The sequence below is a fragment of the Panthera tigris genome, chromosome C2 (genome assembly GCF_018350195.1).
Source record: "Panthera tigris isolate Pti1 chromosome C2, P.tigris_Pti1_mat1.1, whole genome shotgun sequence".
Lineage (NCBI taxonomy): Eukaryota > Metazoa > Chordata > Mammalia > Carnivora > Felidae > Panthera > Panthera tigris.
In genome coordinates, this window is record NC_056668.1 from 60,088,878 (window position 1) to 60,113,615 (window position 24,738).

The 24,738-nt window shown below is 41.7% G+C and overlaps 1 protein-coding gene and 1 long non-coding RNA gene across 6 annotated transcripts in view; one reads left to right on the forward strand and one right to left on the reverse strand.

Annotated features, from left to right (window-relative positions):
* ZBTB20 (zinc finger and BTB domain containing 20) overlaps nt 1-24,738 on the reverse strand; it is a 761,798-nt gene that overhangs the window by 1,220 nt on the left and 735,840 nt on the right. For all 5 annotated transcript variants that reach the window (XM_042998568.1, XM_042998567.1, XM_042998569.1 and 2 more), the window contains one exon: nt 10,337-11,941. In XM_042998568.1, coding sequence (XP_042854502.1) covers nt 10,337-11,941 — 1,605 coding nt within the window. The remainder of the gene's footprint in view (nt 1-10,336; nt 11,942-24,738) is intronic.
* On the forward strand, nt 11,955-17,798 carry LOC122241961. Its single transcript, XR_006222062.1, has 2 exons — nt 11,955-12,127; nt 17,395-17,798. It is a non-coding gene; the product is annotated as an uncharacterized LOC122241961 (long non-coding RNA).

A 24,738-nucleotide genomic window follows, 5' to 3' on the forward strand; every position in this document is an offset into this window, starting at 1 on the left:
TGAGTAGGTGGTGGACAGCACAACAGAGTCAAATGGTCCTGTTCAAATCCGGGCACCAACGCTCGGCACGGCTCTCGGACGAATCTCCAAATGCCTCTGAGGTATACAGTCCTACTTACCTCACTGTGCTAGTGTTGACATAAATACATATGAAATCACTTTGCGGACCACCAAGGGTGGTATGGGAATACTCTCATGGTATTCTTATTGCAAGACTATCTTTTCCCCCGACCCCCAATTAAATGGTTCCATACGCATTTTTGAACTCTGGGGTCAATTTAAAAAATAGTTTTCTCTTTCTTTGTTCTCAGCCTGTTGGCGGAAACCCTTCTTTCTCCTGTTTACTGCTTTGGTTTGCTGTTGGCTTAGAAACCGAATGTTCAAGCCTGTTAAAAAGATTAAGGTAAGCAAAAATACTGTTACTAAATGTAATACTACTACTAAATGTAGTAACATCCACGGACCTGTGACATCTCTTTGGATGAACAGACCCTTGTTTTTGTTGGTGCTGTTTGTTCTCAGCTCTGCTCTTGACAGGTGAGATGAAATGCATTAGGGTGTTTCCGTCTGCCCCACCTCATTACTGATTGCCTAATGGAGGCACCCACCTCGGAGAAAAAAGTCCTTCTATGTACTCTTCCATAACCCAGCCCAAGGCCCCAAGCCTTTGAAACTCTCTAGTGTAACTGTTCAATATCTGGATTATGTATCGGGGTAGAAAATCTATTTCTTAAAATTGAGTTAACTTCCAATTAAAATATGTGCCTTGACTGTGTTTCCGTTTTCCCCATTATGAAACAGAAGAGGTTTGAGGTGTCATAGTAATAATGGCAATGAAAACAATCACCATGTATTCAGTGCTTAATATGTGTCAGGCTCAGTGTTAGTGCTTTATGTTCATGATCTGTTTTACAAAACTTGATCTCATCAGAAGCCTTTTCTCATTGTGTTTGTAAGTGTAAAAGGATATGTTTTGAAGCACAGGACAGTGAGGAATGGCTGTTTCATTGGAATCACTCTACCAATTTCTTAACAATGTCGTTGGTCTTTGAACCCTTTTTTCCTTAAGTTATTCACAAATGTTTTGGCCTAGCTCCCTCTCCTCTCGACTCTTCTCTGATTTCTTTCCCTACATTCTCACTGATGGGACAGGATAGGTCCATAGGATCATAGGGTTAGAAGAGAAGAAGTTCACTTCTGGACAAATGGGGGACTTTAGGGAAGCCTCATTCCTAAAAGAAGACTTCAGTCTGTGCACGGTGTTTATGTAGGTACATTCTTTTGAAATGAGAGATTCCCAAAGAGAGACAGCCGTGTGTGTTATTTTTAGTTGGAACATTTCTGTCAGCTGTAAACATGCTTGAACTCAAGCTGGTCTTTGCCATCCTTGTGCTTTGAGTATGTACACTTTCTAGAGGCTACGATAGGCTGGCCAACCATCTTTTAAAACATATCCACCTATCACCTTTAATGGGAAGCTTGCTTTCTTAAGTTCCAGATGGTATTGTGGCTACTGAAACTTTATGTTTAAAATGCTCCTGCTATTTGAAACTTTCACCTTCTTACAGTGTGTTTTTCCTCTAGGCAAGGTCACTCATGAAGGCTTTTTGCTTTCACAACCTTCTAATCTGACTATAAATTGATTCTTCACAGTTGTTATCTTTCCCTCCATAGCATACATCTGTATGTTGTTTGTATGCATGTAGTGTTGGTTCAGCTGTTAATTATCTGTGTGACCCTGGGCTTTCTAAATCTCCCTGGGTTCGTTTCCCCTTCTGAAAGCAAGGAGCTGGACCAAGCACTTGCCATGGCCCTTTGCAGATTTAGTGGCCTTCTGCCCACCCTGACCCACAACCCCTGAGGACTCTAGTCCAGGCCTTGTCAGCACATGACCTGAGGGCAACCTGCTTCAATCACTCACTGCATTAGCAGTCCCACATTTTAAATAGGACAAAGTATTCTGTTCCCTTCCCAGCCACAGAAAATGGTATGATAGTTAATGAGGAAAAATGTTTGTAAAGCACTTGGGAGCTCCTTAAAGGAAAGCGCTCTCTATAATTATTAAGGTGCTGTGTTGGTAGAGCATAGGTATTTCAAGAACTGTCGTACTAAATTGGGCATATTTTCAGATTAATCAGGTGTCCAGAACTTTCATTTATATATGTGTGAATTTGAGACACTATCACTCAGTAGAAATGTTAATATTTTTCTTTCTTGTTATTTTTCTGTCTGTTGCATATAGGGACCCCGAAAGGGCTTTCAACATTATACATGAAATGGATGTGGTCTGCTAATTGTTGCTTTCAGTGTGGAGAAAATGGCTCTTCAGGACTGAGACTATAGTCAGGAATGGCAAGCCCAATCATTGTGTTAGAAAGAGACACAACATCCAAAGCAGACACTAGAATTATAACATAAGGGAGAAGCTCATATAAGCCCCTTCACTTTAAAATGTTCCATTTTGGGCTATACCGATGTGGGAGTCAGATATGAATTCCATTTCCTTGGCTGAGTGACTTGGGTATGTTACTTAACCTCTATAAGCCTCAGTTTCCTTATCTGTAACTTGAGAGTAATACAATAAGACCTGTCTTGTGAAGGTATTTTGAAAACTAAAGAGATAAAGCACTTAGCACAGAGTATGTGATCATTTTAAGAAAAAAAAAAAGTCAACTGTTCTTTTTAGTAGAAAGAAACTGATGATAAATGAAACCAACTGAGAAATAGTTTGCATTGCATGGGGAAGCCAACTCAGGATAAGAAAAATTTTTTTTCTGATAATCAATAAAGCAAGTGATTATACTGCAGCTATGTAATTCAGAGTTAAGGGTATAGTCCGCTCTCAGTTACATATGCTAATGACAGAAGCAGTATCATGAATAAAATGTCAGCAGACAGCGCTGACAGAGGGTTTCTGAGCAAGCGACAGCTGAGTTCTGGAGGCCAAGAAACTACATGCAAGTGGAGAAACCAAAGGGGCGGCAGTGTCCTTTACAATTCCAACAGTGTGGGGGGAGCGGTGAGCGTATATACTCCTCCAGTTTTTGATGTCTGTTCTCTAAAGAGCCTCTTTTAAACTCCTTCTCATGGACCAGCACCCATGCTCTACCATGAATGACAAGTGAGGGAAGAAAGAAAAAAAAAAAAAAAAGAAAAGAAAGGAAGAGAGATACTGTTAGGTTAGTAGATACAGAGGGTCTGCCCAAAGTTTAAGTAAAAGATATCCTACTGGGCTGAGACACCCCAATTCTGAATAGTGACTTCTGTACTGGGGGCTCAGCAAGAACCCATTTATTCTGCTGATTCTTTCTCACTCTAACCAGGCTTCTCCAGGCTTGCAGAAAGTACAGTGAATGCTATTACCGGGATGTTTTCAGAGGCACTGTTCCCACCTGTCTCTACCATACTCTTGGCATCTCCATCATCTACTTTAACACGACACCCTCTTTTTTAGGTGAGTATGGTGAGGGGTCAGAAAACCAAAACTGGGAGCTTGGCGAGAGGGTAGGTAGCAGGGAAGGAAAAGGAGAGTAGGGGTCAGGGAAAGTGGTCACTTGCAAGGAAGGAGTCCTGGAATACAGAACATCAAGGTCAGAACAGAAAGTGGGAAAGGTTCAGTGGCAAGAATGGAAGGGTGCTCAGACAGAGTCACAAAGAGCTTTCATTGGCTGGAAAGTCTGCTCTCCACCAGAGAAGTCTAGCTGAAGGAAGGCCTACACACCTGAGATATGGTTGGTGTCCTTTGTCTCCACTTCTGAGGGTGCGATCCTGGTACCAGCTTGGACTGTGAGGCTGACTGGGGGGGGGACTGTTTACTGGGGACACATTGCATTCAGAGAACATCTGTGGCTTCAGTGACAGGTAACATATTTTGGTGTTGGCAGAATTTTGAAGATCTCAGGGAACTTCATCCATGTTATTTAACTTTTCCTACAACTTTATGAGCAGGTAGATACTAACATCCCCAGAAGATGGTATTTCCATTAGAGAGGTAATGTCCTGAGGGTCACCCAACAAGTCAGTAACAGATGAGAGGATGATTTCAGCCTAGCCAGATTATCACTGCCTCCTCCTGTTAACGATTTCCTACCCTCTGGATTATGCTGCAAAATGTATATTACTGTAACATATATCTTCTTTTTTTAATAAGTTTATTTTGAGAGAGAGAGAGAGAATGAGTGGGGGAGAGGCAGAGAGAGAGAAAGAGAGAATCCTAAGCATGCTCCATACTGTCAGCACGTAGCTGGATTTGGGGCTTGAACTCACGAACCATGAGATCATGACCTGAGCCCAAATCGAGTTGGATACTTAACCAACTGAGCCACCCAGGCGCCCCTAACATATGTTCTTAAATGGCTTTGGTAATTTTATGGTGTTTGTGGTTAAGTGCTTTCACAGAAATTATGCTATTTGATTCTTAGAGCAACCATGTAAAGCAAGTATTATTAAGATCCATATATTTTGTGGCAAAAAAACCTAAGGCTCAGATTGATGGCAGAACTTCTATAAGGTGAAGTTTACCACTCTCAGAGAGTGGTAAAACCAAGGCTTTCTTATTTCAAATCTTATACTTGTTCATTTCTTCACTGGCTTGATATAATTAATAGCCCAAATTCTGTGTGAGGATTATCACATTATTACCTTGATCTCAGCATTTTTACACTATTTCTGACATGTTATGTTACTAAATTCCTATATCCATTTACATCAAATTCTTGGCAGAAATAGCTGAGCTTCTCAAAGTAACAAACAAAATTATCATATATGCAGAGGACACTAACAGACTAAAAACGGTCACCAATAAATGGGCTGTTGATAGTATGATTCAGAAAAAGCCCAAACATCTACCATTTGTTAGTGAAGAAAACACAAGTAGAAATGCAGATACAATAAATTCTTCAGAAAATAAAAAAAGAAAAAGAAGGAAAGAAAAAGAAATTTAAGTCTTGCTAGAAAAATAATGCATTTATGTATAAGTCCCTTGAATTAAATTCTCTGGGAAAACATGCCCACATTTCTGAACATTCATTCACTTACTCACTCAAAAAGTATTTGTTAAGCTGCTACATATGCTAGCTTGTATTCATATATAGAATTTAAAGCAAAGAGTCCTAAGATTGGGTCTTAAAAGAAAGTTCCACCTGGATAGTATTGCGAGATAAAATACATGACACCCAGTGAAATCTGACTTTCAGAAAAGAAATGAATAATATTTTAGTCTAAGTATGTCACAAATACTGCATGGGACATACTTATGCTAAAAATACACTTGTTGTTTATCCAAAATTCAAATTTAACTGGACATCCTGTATTTGTGTTTGCTAAATTTGGCAAACCTATACCTGCTGGTAAACAAATACTTCAAATGCCATCCTGGTCATTCAGTTCATTCACTGATCAAACATTTATTGAATGTTTATTATGTGTAAGGTATTATGCTGGGTATATTGAAGTATAAGGTATAGATAAAGATAAATATCTTTATCTATCTATCTATGTACCCACCTACCTACCTATCAACCATTTCTGGCTCACAGAGTTCACATTATAATAGGAATGTGCAGACACAACCCCATAATAATAATACAAGTCAGTATTTTAAGTGCCAGGAGGCGTACATCTGCCATGGTCCTTGTGCAGTTTGAGAGCCTTAGCTCACCTCTCATACATGAGATATTTGCCTCCGTAATATAATTTAGCCACTATAAAAATCAAGCTGTTATTTTCAACTGGTTTAGTTGTTGCAAATGCATAGGCTCTTATGAGTGGAATTTTAGGGAACAATGCTATGTAACAAAAGCAGCCTGATGTCATCCTCGTCATCACCCAGCCTTCTAGGGAAATGATTCCTAGCTTAATGTGAATCAGGGCTCACTGAAACACAGATTACTGGGCTCCATCACAGTGTTTGTGATTCAGGTCTGGATGAGCCTGAGATTATGTATGCTGCTGCTATGGGGATCACACTGTGAGAACCACTGCTATTGGGTTATTTTTGCATTTTCCCTATTGCTTGACTTCCATATGCACACTGACACCAAGTCTTACCCTTCTGTGTCCTCTGTCCTTGCCTTCCTATTCTTTTGACTTTTGTTTTGTCTCTTGAGGGGAGGGGACATAGAAGAGCCCTGCTTTGCTCCATGACAGGACGGTTTGTGTTTTTGGTTTTTTTCTCTGACTCTCTTATTTTCAAATACCTCCTTAACTCTTGGTTTCCTTTCTCACAACTTTTATGAGGCTGTAGTAAAGTGAACTGGAGAAACTCTGAGGAGAAACTCTGAGGAGAAACTCTGTGGTTTGTTTGGGAGTGGATAGAATGGTTAGGTGAGGGGTTTTCTTTTACTCTTAAAAAAAAAATCATTAAAGAATGAAAAAAAAAATGCTGATGTTATGAAGGAAGTTCAGGGGAAATCCAAGGAGCACCACATTGCTTCAGCATTTGAATTCCATAGAGGATGGAAACCTGTTAAGAGCTTATTATTCAGAGATGTGAGACAGAGCAAAGAATCTCAGTGTCTCTTGGGTGGAGGGGGCTAAGATAATAATGATGATGGGTTTTTTTTTTTTTTAAACATTAGCTAGTACTTTACCTTCTATGACAAGCTCTTAAATGTAGCATACCTTTACAGCTACTCAAAAGACAAGAAAATTATTATTTCCATTATAAACTCAAAGAATCTGAGGGTTATAAAATTAAGTGACTTGCTTATGGCCACACAGACAATTAAAGGAACCCAAACTGAACCCAAATAATATAATTCTAGTATAACTGTCTTTCACTTATGTCCCACTCTAAATTTAGTGGTTCCCTGGTTCCCTGGTTCCCTAAGGGAACCTGGTTCCCTGGTTCCCTAAGGTAGAGCTTAGCTCCAAAGTCAATACAATGGACTACTGATTTGTTTCAAACACTTCCCTTCAATGAATATGTGGATCATTAACACAGAGCCCCACAGAATTTTATTTGGAATCCCGATTTCAGAATAGATTCTCTGCAGTTGTCCAAAATAAGTACTATTTACATTAAACCTTTGAGTAACTGAAATGCAAAGCCAAGTACCCTGCATAATAGCTGTGATGCAGAGATCTCAAATATCTTTCCTTTTAATTCTATCAAGCTGCTCTTTCTCAGTAAGATTCTTTTACATTAGATTGTAGAGATTATACAAGATTATGTTAGATTATACAGATTATATTAGATTATATAAGAATACTGAAACCATCCATACTTTTCCAAGTATTCCTAGTACTTTCTAGAATCTTTTTAGAGCAACATTTGGACTTTTTTGCTCTGGATTTTTATCATTTCCACTGGGCTCCTGTGAAGCTGGGAGGCCCCCCTTTTTTTTTTTTATGTTTTCCCAAGAAACTGGAGAGAACTTTGTTTTGAAATGGAGGGCGCAGTGAATCCAGGTCCTGAATTACTTCCATATGTTCAGGCTGTCATGCCTTTTGAAAAATCTAGACCAATTGTTCTTTGACTTTGTTAGGTTATGGATTCGTTCCGTTAGACAAAGGTCTTGATAGACAGATGGCCCTTCCAAACTGCCACTGACAAATAATTCAGGGTGAATGGGAAGAATTTTGCTTCTTTTGAATGAGGTGCTCAAGCGATATCTGTGTATTATTAATTGTTCCCAGACGTAGCCATGTCATACACACCAATACAAAACCTTCATAACTTACTGAGGACCTTCATAGTTTACTAGGTTATCTAAAGGCTAAAGGTTTGAGAATAATTTAGATTTAGATTTATGGAATGACTTTACTTGTAGGTTTTGTATCTATGATGTCTAAGTGTACAAACCCATTGCTGGTTTTCTCGTGGGCAAATCTAGTTATTTGGGTTAACCACAGAATCCTTTAGTGAATCCACTGGATAAATGTGTTTATATAGCAAAAAGACAATTTTTGATAGTGCACTGAAAATTTTATGTTCCAAGTTTAAAGTCTTATTTCAATATGTGATCTAATAGAATTTGTGAATTTTATATCTACTGGGTCTACTGGAAGGGATGCACATTGGGGGAGGGGGGGTGGTAATAGAAATGTATGGATCCAAGACAAGCAAACTAAACTTTGGCTAAGGATACACTTCCACAAATGGTCTCTTTTTCCTCCTTAATCTTTAATTTGATGATTTATGTGACAACTATTCAGGAAAAGAAAGGGAAAAAATTTTGAGAGCACTTTTGTAAGCCATAAAGTGCCACATAAATAAAAATATTACTGCTTGATCCATTTACCAAATAATGATGATACCCATACCACATGGAAAACTACCCCTGATTGATCTCAGGTGATTACTGAATTCACATTTACCCCAGATAAACATAGTGACTTACCTACCTGATTTCCTGCTAAATTCAGTAGTGAGTTACCATGTTTATTTGGAAGTGTGAAAATTGTCATCTTTAAGAACAACTGATTCACATAAAGGCACATGCATAGATTTACATAATGTCTTGCCTTAAGCTGACGGTTAAGAAGGCAAAGTTCATTGTAAGTAACGTTCGGTTTTAGTTGTTCACTTCCATGTTGGGTACCTTATCTCAGTGTTTGTTTTCCTTCCCTTCTATTTCCTAACTTAAGTTTATGTGCCTTATGTCCTATCCCCTAGATGCCTGCTAGCTTATCTGAGAAACAAAGTTGCTTTGAGGAACTAATTTATTTTCACGTATTATAATTCTAGTATATAATTTTTTCTGGCAACTTTTTTGGTTTTTAACAGGGTGTTCTGGAACCAGAGGTATACCAGAAGAGTGACTCTTGTGATAAGAATTTCAAATATGGTGATCACCATTGGGGTAGGTATTTTCAGGTACAAGAGAATCTATGTGACATCATATCACATATGTGGTCACTTAATATGGAGGAGCATCTGTGGAATTCTCACTTCTGTGTCTGTTCTGTTACAGAGCTGGAAAAGGGCAGCTGGGCTGGGCAAAGCGCTGGGAGGGCAGGAGATCTTAGCTCTAGAATCACAGAATCCAGGGATGAAACACCATCTCACCCAATTACTCACCTAATGATTGGGTCCCCCCTACAACATCCCTTTGAAATGATCATCCATTCTCTCCTTGAACACCTCTAATTATAGAAACTCAGTCCCTTTGGGGGCTGCCTATCCCATCTTAGAGAAGCTCAGACCATTAACAACCCTTTTCTTTTATTTAGTTGAAAGAATCTCCTTTATAACTTCCAATCATTGGTCCAGTTCTACCTTTTGGAGCCAAACAGAATAAGCTTAATATCTCTTTCCTCCCAACCATTTAAATAAAGCTAGCAATACTAATGTTAGCTCCCATTTATAGAGTGCTGATTATGGGCCGGGAATTGTTTTAAGAGCTTCATGTATTAATTCATTTAATCCTGAAAATAACACTATAAGAAAGATGTATTACTATTATTCTGTTTATATAGACAAGGAAACAAGTATAGAAAGATTAAGCAACTTTCCCAAAGTGACAACGTTTAGTAGTGCCTAAGTCTAATTTCAAACCCAGGCAATGTGGGTCCAGAGTTCCAGCTTAACTACTACATTATGCTGCCCTTGAAGCTCAGATACTTGGATGTGGCTTCTATGATGCCCTGAGTCTTTCCTGCAGGTTGAACAGCCCTAGGACCTTCAACTATGATATGCCATGGCTTTGCCTTCCTTCGTCATCCTAATTATACTCCTCTGAATGGGCCCATCAGTTTATTGTCCTTTTAAAAGGTAGTGCCCAGACTAATCTGTGGTCTCTAGGTGTTGAAAATAGAGAATAAGCAGTAGAAAATAGAGTGAGTCTATCACTTCTCTTCATTTCAGGGACCACAAATGCAGCATAAGCTTGCATCAGCCTTGTGGTCTCTTCAAGCTGATGATTCATACAGAACTTACTACAGACTAAATCTTTCATTCCTATTCTGCGTATATGACTTTAGTCATATATGACTTTAGCCTATGACCACCGCACTGCTGTAGAAGGAGTGTTCACAGTAAAATGAAGTGACTAGAGTATATAATTTCCAAGGACTTTTCCAGTTCTAAACACCTAGGATCAAACAATGTATTTCAAATTCCGATGCATTTAAAGGATATTGTGCCTGCAAATTCTTCATCAGACTTTTTTCCCATTTGCCCTTCTACATAAAGGGTTTCTGTGATTTTGTATTTTGGTGGCACGATGCTTCATTCCTATGACGGGGGCACCCTTGGGGCTTCTAGAAGATGGGTCCTTCTAATCTGAAAGATGACTCCAAGACTTGCCTTCCACTGCTGTCCTGCCCCTCCCTTCCTACAGCCCCCCTGACACCCACAGCCCACTTCCAGGTCTCCAGGAGAGCCTACACTCACCTGTGTGTACGAACATGTGCTTGACGTAGTTCTGTTTGGCGGTGAAAGTCTTGTTGCAGAGAGTGCACTCATAAGGCTTTTTTTCGCCCTGCCCACTGGCTGTGCTGTGGCCTGCGGATGGGGCCAGGGGCTGTGGCGCTGGCAGCTGTGCAGTAAAGGTCGACAGGCCGGGCTGGGACACTGTCACAAACTGGGTCTGCTGGCCTGCCAGGGGCTGTGGCAGGCTGAAGAGGAAAGGCTTGGGGCCACTGCCCGCGGGCTGGGTAGTGAAGAGGGCCGGCAGGTAGGTGTTGCCGGCTGTGCCAATGACCTGTGTGTTGCTGGTCAAGGTCAGAGGCATCCTCAAGTTGCTGGTGAGGGTTTCTGTCTGGCGTAAGTAGAGCTGGGTACTTGGCAATGGCTGCCCAATGGATGTGTTGACCGAAGGCTGCTGCAGGACGCTCTTGTCGGAGCTGTTGCTGACAGTGATGACCGTGTTGTCCATCTCTACCTCGTTGCTTCTCTCCGGGGAGGAGGCACCTGTTTCTAGCTGGTGCGGCTGCGGGCCGCCCTCGGCAGGAGCTTCCGTGGCCTGTTCGGCTTGGGCAGGTTCGGCCTGGCCATCCCGCGCTGCCCCTGGCCCGAACTGCTGCTCCACAGAGTCAGGCTCGGTGCCTATGGAGGAACTGACGCCCGAGTCGAAGCTCTCGCCCTTGGGCTCACTCTCGGTGCCCTCCGCCTGGTCGGTGTCTTCCGTGCACTCCTCGGATTCGTTGCGCTCCAGGATCTGCACCCTTTGCTGCCCATAGTAGTCGTAATCGTCCTCCATCTCCTGTTTAATGTGGATGTTGCCCACCAGGGTCTGGATGCGCACCGGCCGGGGCTGCTTGCGGCAGTGCGTGGTCTCGGGGGTGGTGGACAGGTAGCGCTCCATCTGCTGCGAGCGCTCATGGATGCGCGTGATCCAGCTGGGGTCTTCCATGTGGTGGTCACGGGGCAGGCCGAGTGCAGTCTCGTGGTGGCTGACCACCGCACCGCTGTAGAAGGAGCGCTCACCGCTGCCGTTCTGCATGGAGCATGCGTAGAGTGCCGAGTAGATCCTGTCCACGCTGTGCTGCGGGTGGCTCTGCAGGTAGCCCGACTCAGTGTCGCTGCTCTGGCCCGATGTGCCTGACTCGGGAGTGCCCCGTGGCGTGTCCTGGCCGGAGTCCTGGATCCCCGGGAACACATCGCCCACGTTCTGCGACACGATGCGCGTGCACTCATCGATGACTGTTTTGATCTGCAGGATGCTGGCGGCCGTGAGGATCTGTAGGGCTTCCGACTGCGAGACGCGCAGCACGCCGCTGTACATGAAGTCAATGAGCTTTTGCACCGACTGCACCGACACCACGGATGGGATCTCAATGTCGCTGTAGCCCAACAGCAGCTTGTCCTGGAAGAAGGGGCTGCCGGCTGCCAGCACGCAGCGGTGTGCGCGCAGCATGCTCCCGTGGATGCGCACCGTCACGTCACAGAAGTGGCCACGGTTGCGCTGCTCGTTGAGGGTCTCGAGCACGGAATTGCTGAAGTTGTGAAGGTTGATGCTGTGAATGCGCTCGGTCATCCCCTTGCAACTGATGTCACCTGCACGGTGGGTGGCAAGACAGACACAAGACAGGGCGTGTGGGTCAGGGCTAACTGACTTCATTCCTAACACCCATGTCTTAGGTGGGTAATGCCCATGGCTCCTGGAAACAGCCCCAACCCCCCACCTTGCAGACACAAGCAGGCTCTGTGGCGAGTTGGACATGCTTTGCACAGCAGGCTGAGGTATGATGGCCTACGGGAACAATGCCTTTCTTCCATTTGGCCCCAACAATGCCCCAGCTATTTTGGGTACTGAATCCCTGTCAATGCCCTAGAGCTTCAGCCAGGGTTGTCGAAGTAGAGCAGCCAAATAAACAGATGGGTCATTTGCCTGCTCTTACTACAACTTCAGCAAATAAGACCTGAAAAACAAATGGAAGATTGGTTCTCAGGGAACTGTCTACTTCCACTTTAGACAGGTCTAAGATGAGGTCCTTCAGGAAAGCTTACATTTTTCCCAGTTTTTCAAGGTTCTTGATTTTATTCATAGATAGCAATAATATTCATTGTTAAAAAATAAACTCCCTTCCTACTCATTTATATGTATATTTCCAAACCCACACCATGTATGCAAAAACTCTTGGAAAATTCAATCCAGACTAAGACATCCACCAAACAGCTGCTGCCATGTTTTCCAGTTGAGGGACAGGTGATGGAATGCAATCTGCTGGTTGAAGGGGCGCTTACCCACTGTTTTCCGTATGTACACATTCTTCTTGTCATCTCTGACAACCTGCTTGAGAACTTTCTAACTTGGTTGTATGTGATATGGATGGTTTCCTGAACTTCCTGAAACTTAATGTAGAAGGAGTGTTAAAAAGGTCAGAGATGGCAGCACTGACCTGGCAGACTGTAGTATACTAGGTGCTCATATTTAGTGTCCAAACTGGGCACTTCTGAGAGTGCAAGGGAGCACTGTTAATAATTAGGTGAGGACAGCAGGAGTAAAGCAAGAATGGGATGTGTGATCACCCAAGCCAATAGAGTGCTGTATGCACTTGCTACAACTCCCCGTGGGAAGGCAATAGTGTACTATGGGGAGGCTGTGGATAGCCTGACCCATTGCTTATTCCCCACGTTCTGCAGACAAGGGAAAATGTCGGTAACATCTGGATCACAGATTGAGAAATAAAATGGATGGCTGTAACACTAAGTCTTAGGGCTTTCCTATTTTTCTACCTCACTTCTCAAATGGTTCCAAAGAATCCTTTTCTCTGAGCCATACTTCATTTCTATTCCTTATTCTTGCCTTCATAACTGAACAATCAGCTTGAGAGGCCAAGTGAGTAGGCTTTTACCACCCAGGTGGCTCAAGCACGGATTGTTGGCCTGTGACCCAGATCTCTGTGTCTTGTGAGAAGTAACCCCCAGAGGTAATGACCTGCAGATGGGAGGAATGCCCACCTCCTTTGGTTCTTTCTCGTCCACCTTAGGAGAGAGGACCGGTTCAGGAAAGTCTGAGCTCAACCAGCTCTACCTTGCTTCACTCGATCTCCTCCTCATGCTATTTGAGCTCAGTTGGTGTGACCACATCCTTTTACATACTCATTTATTTCCTTTGTTTCCATCTTTATATTTTGTCAGCCTCACATATATCCAGTTAACTTAATAAATGCCTAGAGGCTCTATGTTCACTTTCAGTGATATGATTTGCATTGGTTTTTACGTAAGAGAATTCCTTCTTGTTCTGGCTTCCATTTGGTCTATTATGTGCCTAAAATATTGTATTGGGCTACAGTTTCTATTTTTTTCACTGTTGTAAAACAAATGGTCTTTGCCAGATTCAAGAATCATGGTGAACCCTCTATGACCGTGCTAATACAAAATAGAGCCCTAGGGGAAGGCCCCAATAACCCAGGAAGAAATGTTCAGGAAATCAGTCAGCAGACCAAATTCTAAGACCTTGCTGAGTCCTCCATGCACATAGAGCATGATAACGACAAGAGCATTTATTTTTTAAAAGCTTACCACTTATTACCATATCATTTCACTGAATCGTCACAGCAACCCCTATCACATAGGTAGTATTATTATCCTCATTTTTCAAATGGGAAAACTGAGGCCAGAGAAATCAAGAAAATCACTCAAGGCCACTTAGGCAATTGGTGAAAGAGTGGCATTTGAACCCAGGTGGTCTGGCCCTAGAATTCACATTCTTATCTGTTTCATTGCATTTGCATGCTTTGCCCCAAATGAAGTCTGGCCCTTAGGTATCCATGGGTCCACTGTAAAGCTGCATGAAAAGGTTTGTCCAATATGTCCTTCAGTTACTTCTATATCTACCCATAAATTAGCACGGTGTTCATGTTTCTAGGCCTTGGGACTTCAACATGGTTTCAGTAATCTAACTTAAAGACATCTTTAAGTTGCACTAAAATGTAGTAAGACTACACTAAAATGTAGTAAGGCTTTTCTTTGTTTTAATATATTTTTTAAACGTTTATTTTTGAGAGGGGGGGCAGGGAGAGGGGACAGAGGATCTCAAGCGGGCTCCGTGCTGACAGCAGCGAGATCCACAAGGTCCTGGCCTGATCCGAAGTCAGATGCTCAAGTGACTGAGCCACCCAGGTGCCCCAAAATGTAGAGTTTTCTACATATAATTTTACTATCACTAAGGTCTTTTTTATTTAAGTTAACAGTGAGCACTAAAACTGGCCGAGTCTCTGATAAAATCACCATCTCTAAGTAGGATGGATTTATTAGATAACTTTTTTCCACACAGGTGAAAATACTCTTTTTTTTTTAACGTCTATTTATTTTTGAGACAGGGAGAGACAGAGCATGAACGGGGGAGGGTCAGAGAGAGAGGGAGACACAGAATCTGAAACAGGCTCCAGGCTCTGAGCTGTCAGCACAGAGCCCAACGCAGGGCTCAAACTCACGGACCGCGAGATCATGACCTGAGCCAAAGTCGGACACTTAACCAACTGAGCCACCCAGGCGCCCCAGGTGAAAATACTCTTTAAACACACATTTGCTCATAGCACCAGTCACAGACATATCACTAGATTTGCCATTTATGATGAAGAGGTGTCTTCCTTCTGATTAATTCTGGAAAGAAACTCTACCACAAGTATCATAATAATTAATATCATGTAGCATTTCACAATGGACAAAACTCTTTCACATATAATATCTTAGTATTTTCTTAAAACCATCCTATATGTTTTCAGGACAAGTCCTATTGCTACTATTTGATGTAAAATAAGTTGAGGCTATCAAAGTGTTTAAATGACTTAGCCTAGGTTTTACACAGCTAGTAAGAGGCAGGGTTAGGATTAGAACCCACACCCTTGATGTTCTTCCCACTGCATACCACTGGATCTCTGAAGAATGAAAACTGGATCGCCTAAAGATCTAAGGCCACCCTAATTCTCAGGACATAGAAGAAAAGATAAAAACACTGAGAGTGATGATGAAGGTTGCTTTACAGAGGGAAATGGTCAACACCAAAAGCTGTCATCGCACTGCACACATTCACACACACAATCTCATGAGAAAAATTCAAACTGCTTGCTTGAGTGAACTGGTCGAGTCTATCCAAACAATCAGGTAACCCTATGGAGATAATCACAAAAAACCCATTACATGATCTGAATTATGGTTTCTGCAGTAATGTCCACCAACTTCGTTAAAGACCACAGAGACAAACTCCAACCTGCACACATGTACAACCTGACCTGACGAGCCTAGTTGGATTTTTATAGACACAATTTTTAAACATCTCCCTGAGTGCACTGGTCCCACACTGCAGTAAGCAGCCATGAAAGGCTGAATGGGCTTTGCTGATACGGGTACAGATGCTATGGGGGACCCTGCCTCTCCATTCAAGCGCGCCTGGTTCCTCCCGCACACAATGCTGAAGCAATTCTTTCCCAGGCTTTCTTTTATATTTAACACTAATACAGTGGGAAAAAGTTTCTGCCACAGCAAGGCAATGTCCAGGCTTTTGTGAAGCAGGCCTTTTCATCCAATGGGCATTAATGTATAGATTCCAACGGAATAAATCTGAAATAGTCTACTGTAGAAGATTTGTTCCCCATTGAAAACAAATCTTGATTAGATGGTTATTCAGGGACTGTATAGGAAGGAATGGTGTGAAAATGCTAACTCCATTCTTTCCTAGATTGGCACTGAATAGGCATTTGGGCTATTCAAAAACAAAACAAAACAAAACAAAACAAAAAACCACCAACCACCCTCTTAACTCTACAAAACCATGCAACTTTCCAAAGATTATGTATATTTGGGGACGCCACCTCACCCCAAAAATACCCCACGATGGTGTGAACATAGAACTGTGGGGGGGGGGTAAAATGAAGAGTTGATAAAAACGGTTCTCTATGTGTTTAAAAATAATAACCGACCTCCTTTCCACTAGAGTAAAAATATAGAGTCAGCCTGAGATGGCATTCACTAGAAACACACAAGGCATCCTACCACAGAAAGTGGTCATGTATTCTGAATGACTGTGTTCTGTGAGCGAGCACAATACGGATGGGGCTGAAGCGGGGCGAGCACCGAAGGGAAAATCGGCTTGTGGTGAAAGAGGTGATGGAGGGCCTGGCTCTGCCTTGTAGGAACCCGGCTCCTGACTGTCTCTTAAACTGCGGGTGTTCGGGGACAGGACTTAGCATGAGAATAAAAAGCTGCTTGTGCACAAGGGAAAATGAACAAGAAAGGAAACAGCAGGCAATACAATCTCCTTTAATTAGGTGTGAAATCCAGTCCTTTCTCAGCCCCGGATATATAAAATCAGACCAGTGCAAGGGTGAGGTGCTAGAGAGGGAGATGGGAATTTGAAGTCTCTATGATTTGGGAGGAAACACCAGCTCTCAAATTAAAACCAAGATGAATTTCGGTCAAGTCAACATGTCTAAGTCAAATGGCAGGGCCGAAAAGCCCTTGAGCTTTCAATCTGGGCCAGCAGGCGCACATGAGGTAAGTGGGTCAGCTCACAAAATAGGGCTAGGGTGGCCAGGCCTCCACAGCCCAGGCTTTTATATCACACTCTTTGCCACCTTGCACCTTGATACTTTTACTGTGTTGAAGTTTCTCTTTCGTATATCAGGTGATTAGTGGTGATCGTAAGCTACCGTGTGTTGGTGCTACTTACCAAGTTGGTCATACTAGGAAAGACCCACTCTTCTCCTGAGAAAACAGGGATGCATGTGGTCACTCAGGTCCCTACCTCCCCAAATCTACATCTGTTGCCCCTGCCAGGGCCAAGACCTCGGATATTTGAGTTCACGTATGTGCCGGGGTGGGGAGGAGCTGCTGAGCCTGAGGAGGGCAGAGGTTGCTTCCTCACGGGCTTCACCATCCAAAGCAGATGGCCCAACACATTCTTTCTATCTCAGGGGCATCTTCACAATCTTTGTGAGACAGGGAAACTGAAGGACTCCGTAAAAACCTGCTTTTTGTTCCCTTTCCCACTTCTATTCTGCTAGGACCTGCATCCCTGCCCTACACATGCCTTAATGTATGTCCTCCTTTGTAAGGGACAAGGAGTTCATGATCTCTTTGGAGTCTTCCAGCACAGCAGATAACATCTAAGGACTGACCAGGCGAGGTCATCATGTGCATATTCCAGACCACTGGCGCTAGACATCTCGACGCCAACACCCCCTGGCTCCAGGGAGTAAGTGACTTATGATGGACACCTGGACTCTGTCCTTGTTCTGACCAGTTCCTGGATGACTGAGAGGACATGTGCACCAGATCACAATCGTCAATAAGAAATCCCCAGGCCCCAAGTGAAGATGAGACTCCCTCCTTTCCTTTCCGAGTCTCCCACACACTCTGTCTGTACCTGCACTCTCTTTCTACCTTCAATAAACTCTGCTTTCACCTCCTCCTGGCTCGCGTTTGATTTCTATCCTGCATGCAGCCAGGAACCCTCTTGGCTGGTCCTGTGGGATGGCCGGCTGGGTCGTGGGACCCAGCCGGTCAACATCATTTGGAGGGTGGCTGGGAGCACTGGAGAAATCACTTACCACTGGCTCCATACACCTATCATATCCTAGCTGTCATTGCCCCTGGATGTCGACCGTGGGAGGGTCATTAGCATATGGGAAAGAGAGCTGCACTGCCTTATGCACCCACTCCTGGGTGTAAAGGGAGTGCTTTGGTTTGTCTCCCGGTGAGAGTTGTCCTCTACCTTCCTGATTGTCTAAGCCCAAGGTACAGGAACCATTAGAGGATGTTCTCTTTTTCTCTCTCTCTTTTTTTTTTTATTTTTTACCGTTGATAACAGAATTGTTCTCTTAAAGCATTAAAAATTTGTTCAACTTTCAGAAATTAGATTTTCAAACTATTTTCAGGAATATACCACCTATGAATGTTGGGAACAGCCTGTATTTACTTTTGTGGTCACCACTTCTTATTTTAGCTGGACAGAGATAGTCAACTTACTAACTTGCCTGAAATGTTTACAACACCATTCTACTTATGATCTCAGTACCATAGTTGGATATGTCTTTCATATTCCTTGAACTCTCATTCATACATGTAAGGAACTTTCATTCCTTCCGAAGCACAGTTTAAGTACTGATCAATGTCTTTCATTAGAATTGTTCATTAGAATTAGAACATTAGAATGTTCATTAGACATTAGGTCAATGTCTTTCATTAGAATCTCAAAGAGGTCTGTATTCCCCCCAAATTAAGACCCATGAATCGAGAATCAAGTATCTCTCCTCAGGCTGCTCTTAACTACTCTCAGTAATCAGAGCCTCTGAAACTGGCGTCGCCTTCATGACTGCATCTGAGGTAGCAGGCCCGGCGGGCTATTTCCCATTTACTTGAGTGGATGCTATTTTATGTGATCAACGCCACAGTCTTAGCCAAAGTGACAGCACTTACCTTTCCAAAGAGAATGATTCAGAAATAAAAATAGGATTGAAAAGGAAGAGAAAAAAAAGAGAGAACAGAAATATAGATGATAAAGTACTAACACTAGCTGAGATCTGGAGGAATAGAACAGAGCTATATAGTCTGACAATTGGTGAAGCCAACTATAGGTTTTTATCAGAGTGGATCCCCTTTGAAAGTTAACACAAATCCATATAAGAACTAGGAAATATCCTTTAATGTTTTTTGGACTGTTAAAAATGAGATATTGTGGTATAAATTGAACAAAAAATAAATACAAACTTAACATGCACTTCTTTTTTTAAAAATCTTAATGTGTACTTCCAATCTAGCCAATAAGGTAGAGTTCACCTGAAAGCCCTGTAGTACTTCAAACAGACGGCTTTTCTTTCTTTTTCTCCCTTCCTTCCTTCCTTCCTTCCTTCCTTCCTTCCTTCCTTCCTCCATCCCTCCCTCCCTCTCTCCGGTCTCTCTCTTCCTCCCTCCCTTTTTTCCTTCTGCTACACCCTTAAGTTTTCCTAAGCTTCAAGTATGGGGAACAAGGGGGAAAAACTGTGAATTATATACTCTGTGATCTTCAGGCCCATTCCCAAATCTAGACTGAGTCTCCATTCTTGCCGTCCTTCCCCTCTCTTCACTCTACCAAAAGCAAGAGCTTCATGCTTCGTCTGAAGGATAGGAAGAGACTGATACTGCCGGTGGGATTTCCAGGGCCAAAGGAAAAGTCCCACGGAAGCCTTTTGAGTTGGCTCTGGAGGCTCTCACAGTCTCTCTCAGACAGCCCAGGCCTTTGGCTTGCCTGATTCTACATTCAGTCTGCTGTTACCTCCAAGAAGGGACTGAGAAATGCCTGATTATGCATCTAACATTGCAAATACAACTGACTGATGGATGGAGTTGTTTTGGGGGTCACCTGAATATTCACCAATTCATGAGTGAAACATTTACTGAGAAAACCCTCTTGGAAATAGATCCATAAGGACACAGGTGATCTAAAATCTAAAACAGTGAAAAGAAATTCATCCATAAGGACCTTTGATATTTGAAACGTATACTCATCAATCAACTTCTCCCTGACCTCAGTGCCCAGGAAAAGCTGGTTCTATGTTTATCTTTGTGGACCCTGTGAAAATCGTACCTGGAGCTCAGGATCAAAATTTAGGTCAAATTTTCAGAACTATATGGGACCTCATAGTATGCTTTTCTAAGTCAAATTTACCCCCTGGCCTCATTCTAGTGTCAATTCCTTATTTTACTTCAACTCTGATTTCTTTTTTATAGTTACATGTAAGTATATTTTCCTACATATTTACTAATGTATTGAGTATTCTTTTAAGCCAACTCAAATCCCTTTAGTTATGAGGTGAGGATATAATCAAACAATCAAGAAGTAATTGAACATCAATTTTATGCAACCGATTCTAAATATAAGTTAAAACTTCAGCTTGGGGTATTATCAAGCTACATGCTTTGTGAATTTCTATACTTTGAGCATCTGATTCCAGTGGAACAAAACACTGAATGTTCAAACACCTTCTTTATTCTCTTATAGTACAGCTTGTGAAAGCTAAGTTTTAACTCTGGGAACAAAGGCATCGGACAGCTATAATTCTAGACAACATTCTGAAAGACACCTATGCCCTCATTCCAACGCTGAAATGAAATGACTTCTTCTTGAGAAGGCAGGACCTGCTGGGACTAAGGAAGAAAGTCATTGAAATCTGAGGTTGATGCCTTTAAATCCTCTTATATCATAAACCTTTTGAGACACCTTTTAGGAGTTTGATTTTTTTTATAAAGCTCTTTCCTTACAAATTTAGCTGCTGCCCTATTGTAACCTTTTCTTTTGTTCACTAAATCTGGGGAACAAAAACACAGAGATGCTGCATCCGTGGGTGGGATACAAAAATGAACAAAGGGATCTACTTACATTCACAGTTAAAGTATGCAGTTTGAACTTGGCTTTGGATAGGCCTTAAAGAAGGATCTTTATATTCAAATGTACAGTTAATAAGTTCAGTCCTTTTCTTCTGCTTGAAAAGAAATTAAAAATTTTAAAGTGTTTATATAGAAACCAGCATCTTCTTACTTACTAATCTGTTCTTCTTTTGATCTGTATATCATCCTGTACTTATTTTAAAGGAAAAACACATTTTTAATTTGACTGAGTTCAAAGATCCAGAATAACTCCTAGGAATGGCATTCCTTTGGAAAATATCAACTGGTGTTAAAGTATAGTTAAGTAAGAAATTAATTTTTTGACTTTGGGACAACTTTTATCTGAATTTCAATGAGTAAGAAAACAGAACCCCATAGTGTCATTTTAAAAAAGCTGTTTTTTACTCAAATAATCAGAACTTCCTAATCCACAGAACTTCCTTTGGTCCTCTGTTGCTGCACTGTTTTGAAACTGCTTTTGAAGCAGATCTTCAGATTTGCTCAATGCTCAAAGTTCTCTTTGCTTACGTCTTCCGGAAAAAAATAAGTCACTTCCAATGTGACAACTGGTTTTCAAGCACAGTTCTGTGTATTGGTAGAAGGGGGCTACGGTGTTTCTCTATAGAGGGCATGGGCTTGAGCCATGATAGATTGTTTTACTGAAAAAATGAAGGACTTCTATCTCAAAGCAACAAGGAAAAGCCAAGGAAAAAGGTTATTATTATTATTATTATTTTCTGGATTACTAGAAAAGTTAGAAGCACAGAGGGGATTTGATGTTTAGGACAAGTAGTTGAAACTACCTCTTGACAGCCCAGCTAGGGTGATTCATCATGAAACCAGGAACAGAGTTTCCTTAAGAAAGAATAAGATGTAAGTCTTCTAGGATGAAGAAGATCCTAGATAAGTGTTGTTGGAACTCAAAACCTTGGGAGACATGGATAAATAAAGGAAGTAGAAGGCATACTTCATATTATTCTAATGAGGAGTAAGATATTTCATTTTTATTTTATTTTTATTATACTTTATGTGTTCTTTTATATAATATTTTAGTACTATTTACCTGTCATAGGAGAAAAGATATTAAGCTGTAAGAGTCTTCTATAGCTGTAGGTAACATTCTAATAATCTCATCTCACTTCACTGGTTTGATCTTATTTTCCCATTTTCCCCAAATAAAATCTTTGAACTAATCAAAGAAGTGGACATTTTGCCATCTCTTGCATGCACTGCAAGAGCTTATTCTTAATTCTCCTCTGCTGAATTTGTCCTGAGTTCTGAAATTCTGTGCTTTCCTCTACTTACCAGACCTTATGACCATTTGAGAACCCTATAAAAAGTTCTTCCTTCTCTGTGGAGCCCTTCTCTGATTGCCGGGTCCATCTTAATTTCTCTCTTTTCTTAGTTCTGACTGGTTGGTGAGGTAATAGATTGAAACATTAATTTCTGTTTTTTTTTTTTCTTTTCCCCACTGAATGAGAAAACTTTCATAGCAATAAGGCAATTAAGAAAAGCTAAGCTTGTACATAGTTCTGGGCTCTCTTGTCTTAGGAAGTTGTGGCTTCACAGTCCAAATCAGAAGTTAAGCCCTAAAGACAAAGCCCCAAGATGGAGAGCTTTGTTTTGGGAATCTAGGCCCTCTAAGGGAATTAAGCTAGGCCTTTACTAGGGTGAGGAGGGTGAGGCTGGTGCTTTGGAGGTAGACTGAGGTGGCCTGTCAGGGGAGAAAAATAATTACCCCTCAAATGGGGGAAGGTGCTATAAAGTTTGAAGTCTCTGCTTACATACAACTCTAGTTGGGGTAATTTCTTGGTACACTTCTGGAGGATGGACATAAAAAAGGGTACTGCCTTGACAGGAGCAGTGATGCACCTGGGGCAAGGATGAGGGTGAGGGGCATCTATAAACCCAGCTACAGCAGTAGTGCCCAGCAGTCAGATGGATCAGGGTCTTTGTCATGTAGACAAGCAATGTTGATGATGCAGACTGCTGTGGACTAAGGATCTGACCTCTCCCTAGATTTTGTAAGTCCCTGTAAAGTCTGGGGAAGGGAGAGCAGCCTTGAAACCTCTTGGAATTTCTTGCTATTTTAGTGACAGGTTTAATTTGCTTTAGAAATAAGGAAATGTTTCTTCCACCTGAATGTTGAGAAATAAGTCTGAACTTCTTACACATGTACTACCTAATTTAGTATATTATTGACCACTGTCTCTTTTCACTTGTGCTTGTCTGGGTCTACGAGAATAATCGAAGCATCCCGAAGGCTAGTACCCTGCCTTGTTATAACTACAGCTACAACTACAAATTACTGAACCTTCACACTACCCAACACATTTCTTTACATTGAGTAGGTCCTAACTGAGCATTTGTTAGGTCAAGTCTCTGTTGAACTTCCTGAACATGCTGACAATATCAATGGGAACTTCAGGCTACACCTTTTCTCTGAGGTACTGCATGTTGTAGTCCCAGGGAGTCTTTCTGTCTCTGAAGTTTGAGTGATGCTCTTCTCCCTCTCCTTTATTACTCTACTGCCTCTCATCAAGGAAGAGCCACAGTTCTATTTTCAGTACACATTTAAGGTCTAAGGCAATTGGTTTTTTATGAGTTCACTGAGTTTCTCACAAACTGTGCTCAATCATTTATGATTTCTGACACAGGCCTTACTGTCCCCATCTCCTGGATTCCATTTCTCCCAAAAGACAGCTCATTAGGTCCTCCTGTCGGCTGAGGAGTCAGTGGAGCTCAAAGCAGAGCCATACCTTAAAACCCCAGGTGAGAAGAGACGATCAGTCTCTCATGTGATCTAAAAATGATCAGGCTAAAGTCCCACCACCCTTGCCTGACTTAGGGAAGCTAAACTGCTTGCTCACAGATGTTAGAGAGATCTCTATCAATCAGTTGTGATAACTGGATATGTATATTTGCATAAACAGTGTCAGAGATTGTTTAGAATATTTTCACTTGGTGGCCACTGGGTGTCCTCATTTACAAAGTAAATAAGTAAATACGCGCTATTTAGTGTAGGTCACCAGAGGGAATAAAGACACTAGATTTCTCTTTGGCCTTTCACATGCTGAGCATAATTTTTTTTATTGAACTTACAACCAGGTCAGATATCAGTACTGTTTATAAATGTTCGGGTAAAATTGGTAAGGTTTATAACCAAAGTAACTTTTGTAGGTTCCAGACATGAATTCATAAGGCCATTTCCTCAACAGAGGGGACCGTGATCTAGCTATTAGAATGAGCTCTTATTTGTTTGAAAATTGGCATGGGATTTCGACTATCTGCGCAGAGAGCCAGGAGAGAGAGGAGCAGAGAAAGTCTTCATTTATTCTTAAAAGAAAAGAGAACACCAAATATCTCCATGGGATATTTGTTAGATTCTGTTTTTATCTCAGTTTTTCTGGAAACCAATTAAAAATAATAATGAGAAAGATAAAATATGTCCTTTTCCTGGGAAACCTAAAATAATGTAGAAAAACAGTACATTGAACTGGGGCATATAATGATTATGAATCATTTCATATTGAAAGACAAAGAATTAATTTTATTTATTTATTTATTTATTTAGGTGGACCAGTTATCCCATCTGTAAAATGAAGATTCTTATGCTTCACAGGGATGTGGTAGGAGAAATAAAATAGAATAAGGAGGCACGTAGGGATCCTAGGAAAAGAAACTTGTATACCAGATAGATTTTAGGGCAGTACTAACATTCTGACTGTAGCTGAGTCACAGTTGTGGATCTTGTTCCTAACAGCAGACGGGAGTCAAGGCCAGAGTTCATGCAGCCAACAGATATTTCCTGATTCAACCACTCTAAGACACCAAGTGTGAGGCACTGCGGGGCCATCACTTTGTGCTCCGTAAAGTGATTTGTGCATGCCTAGGATTGTCAATGCTTCTAAACTTGTATTACATACATCCCTGATGAGATTCTTTCCTTGCAAGGCCAAAATGATTTCCATCTCCCTACTCTG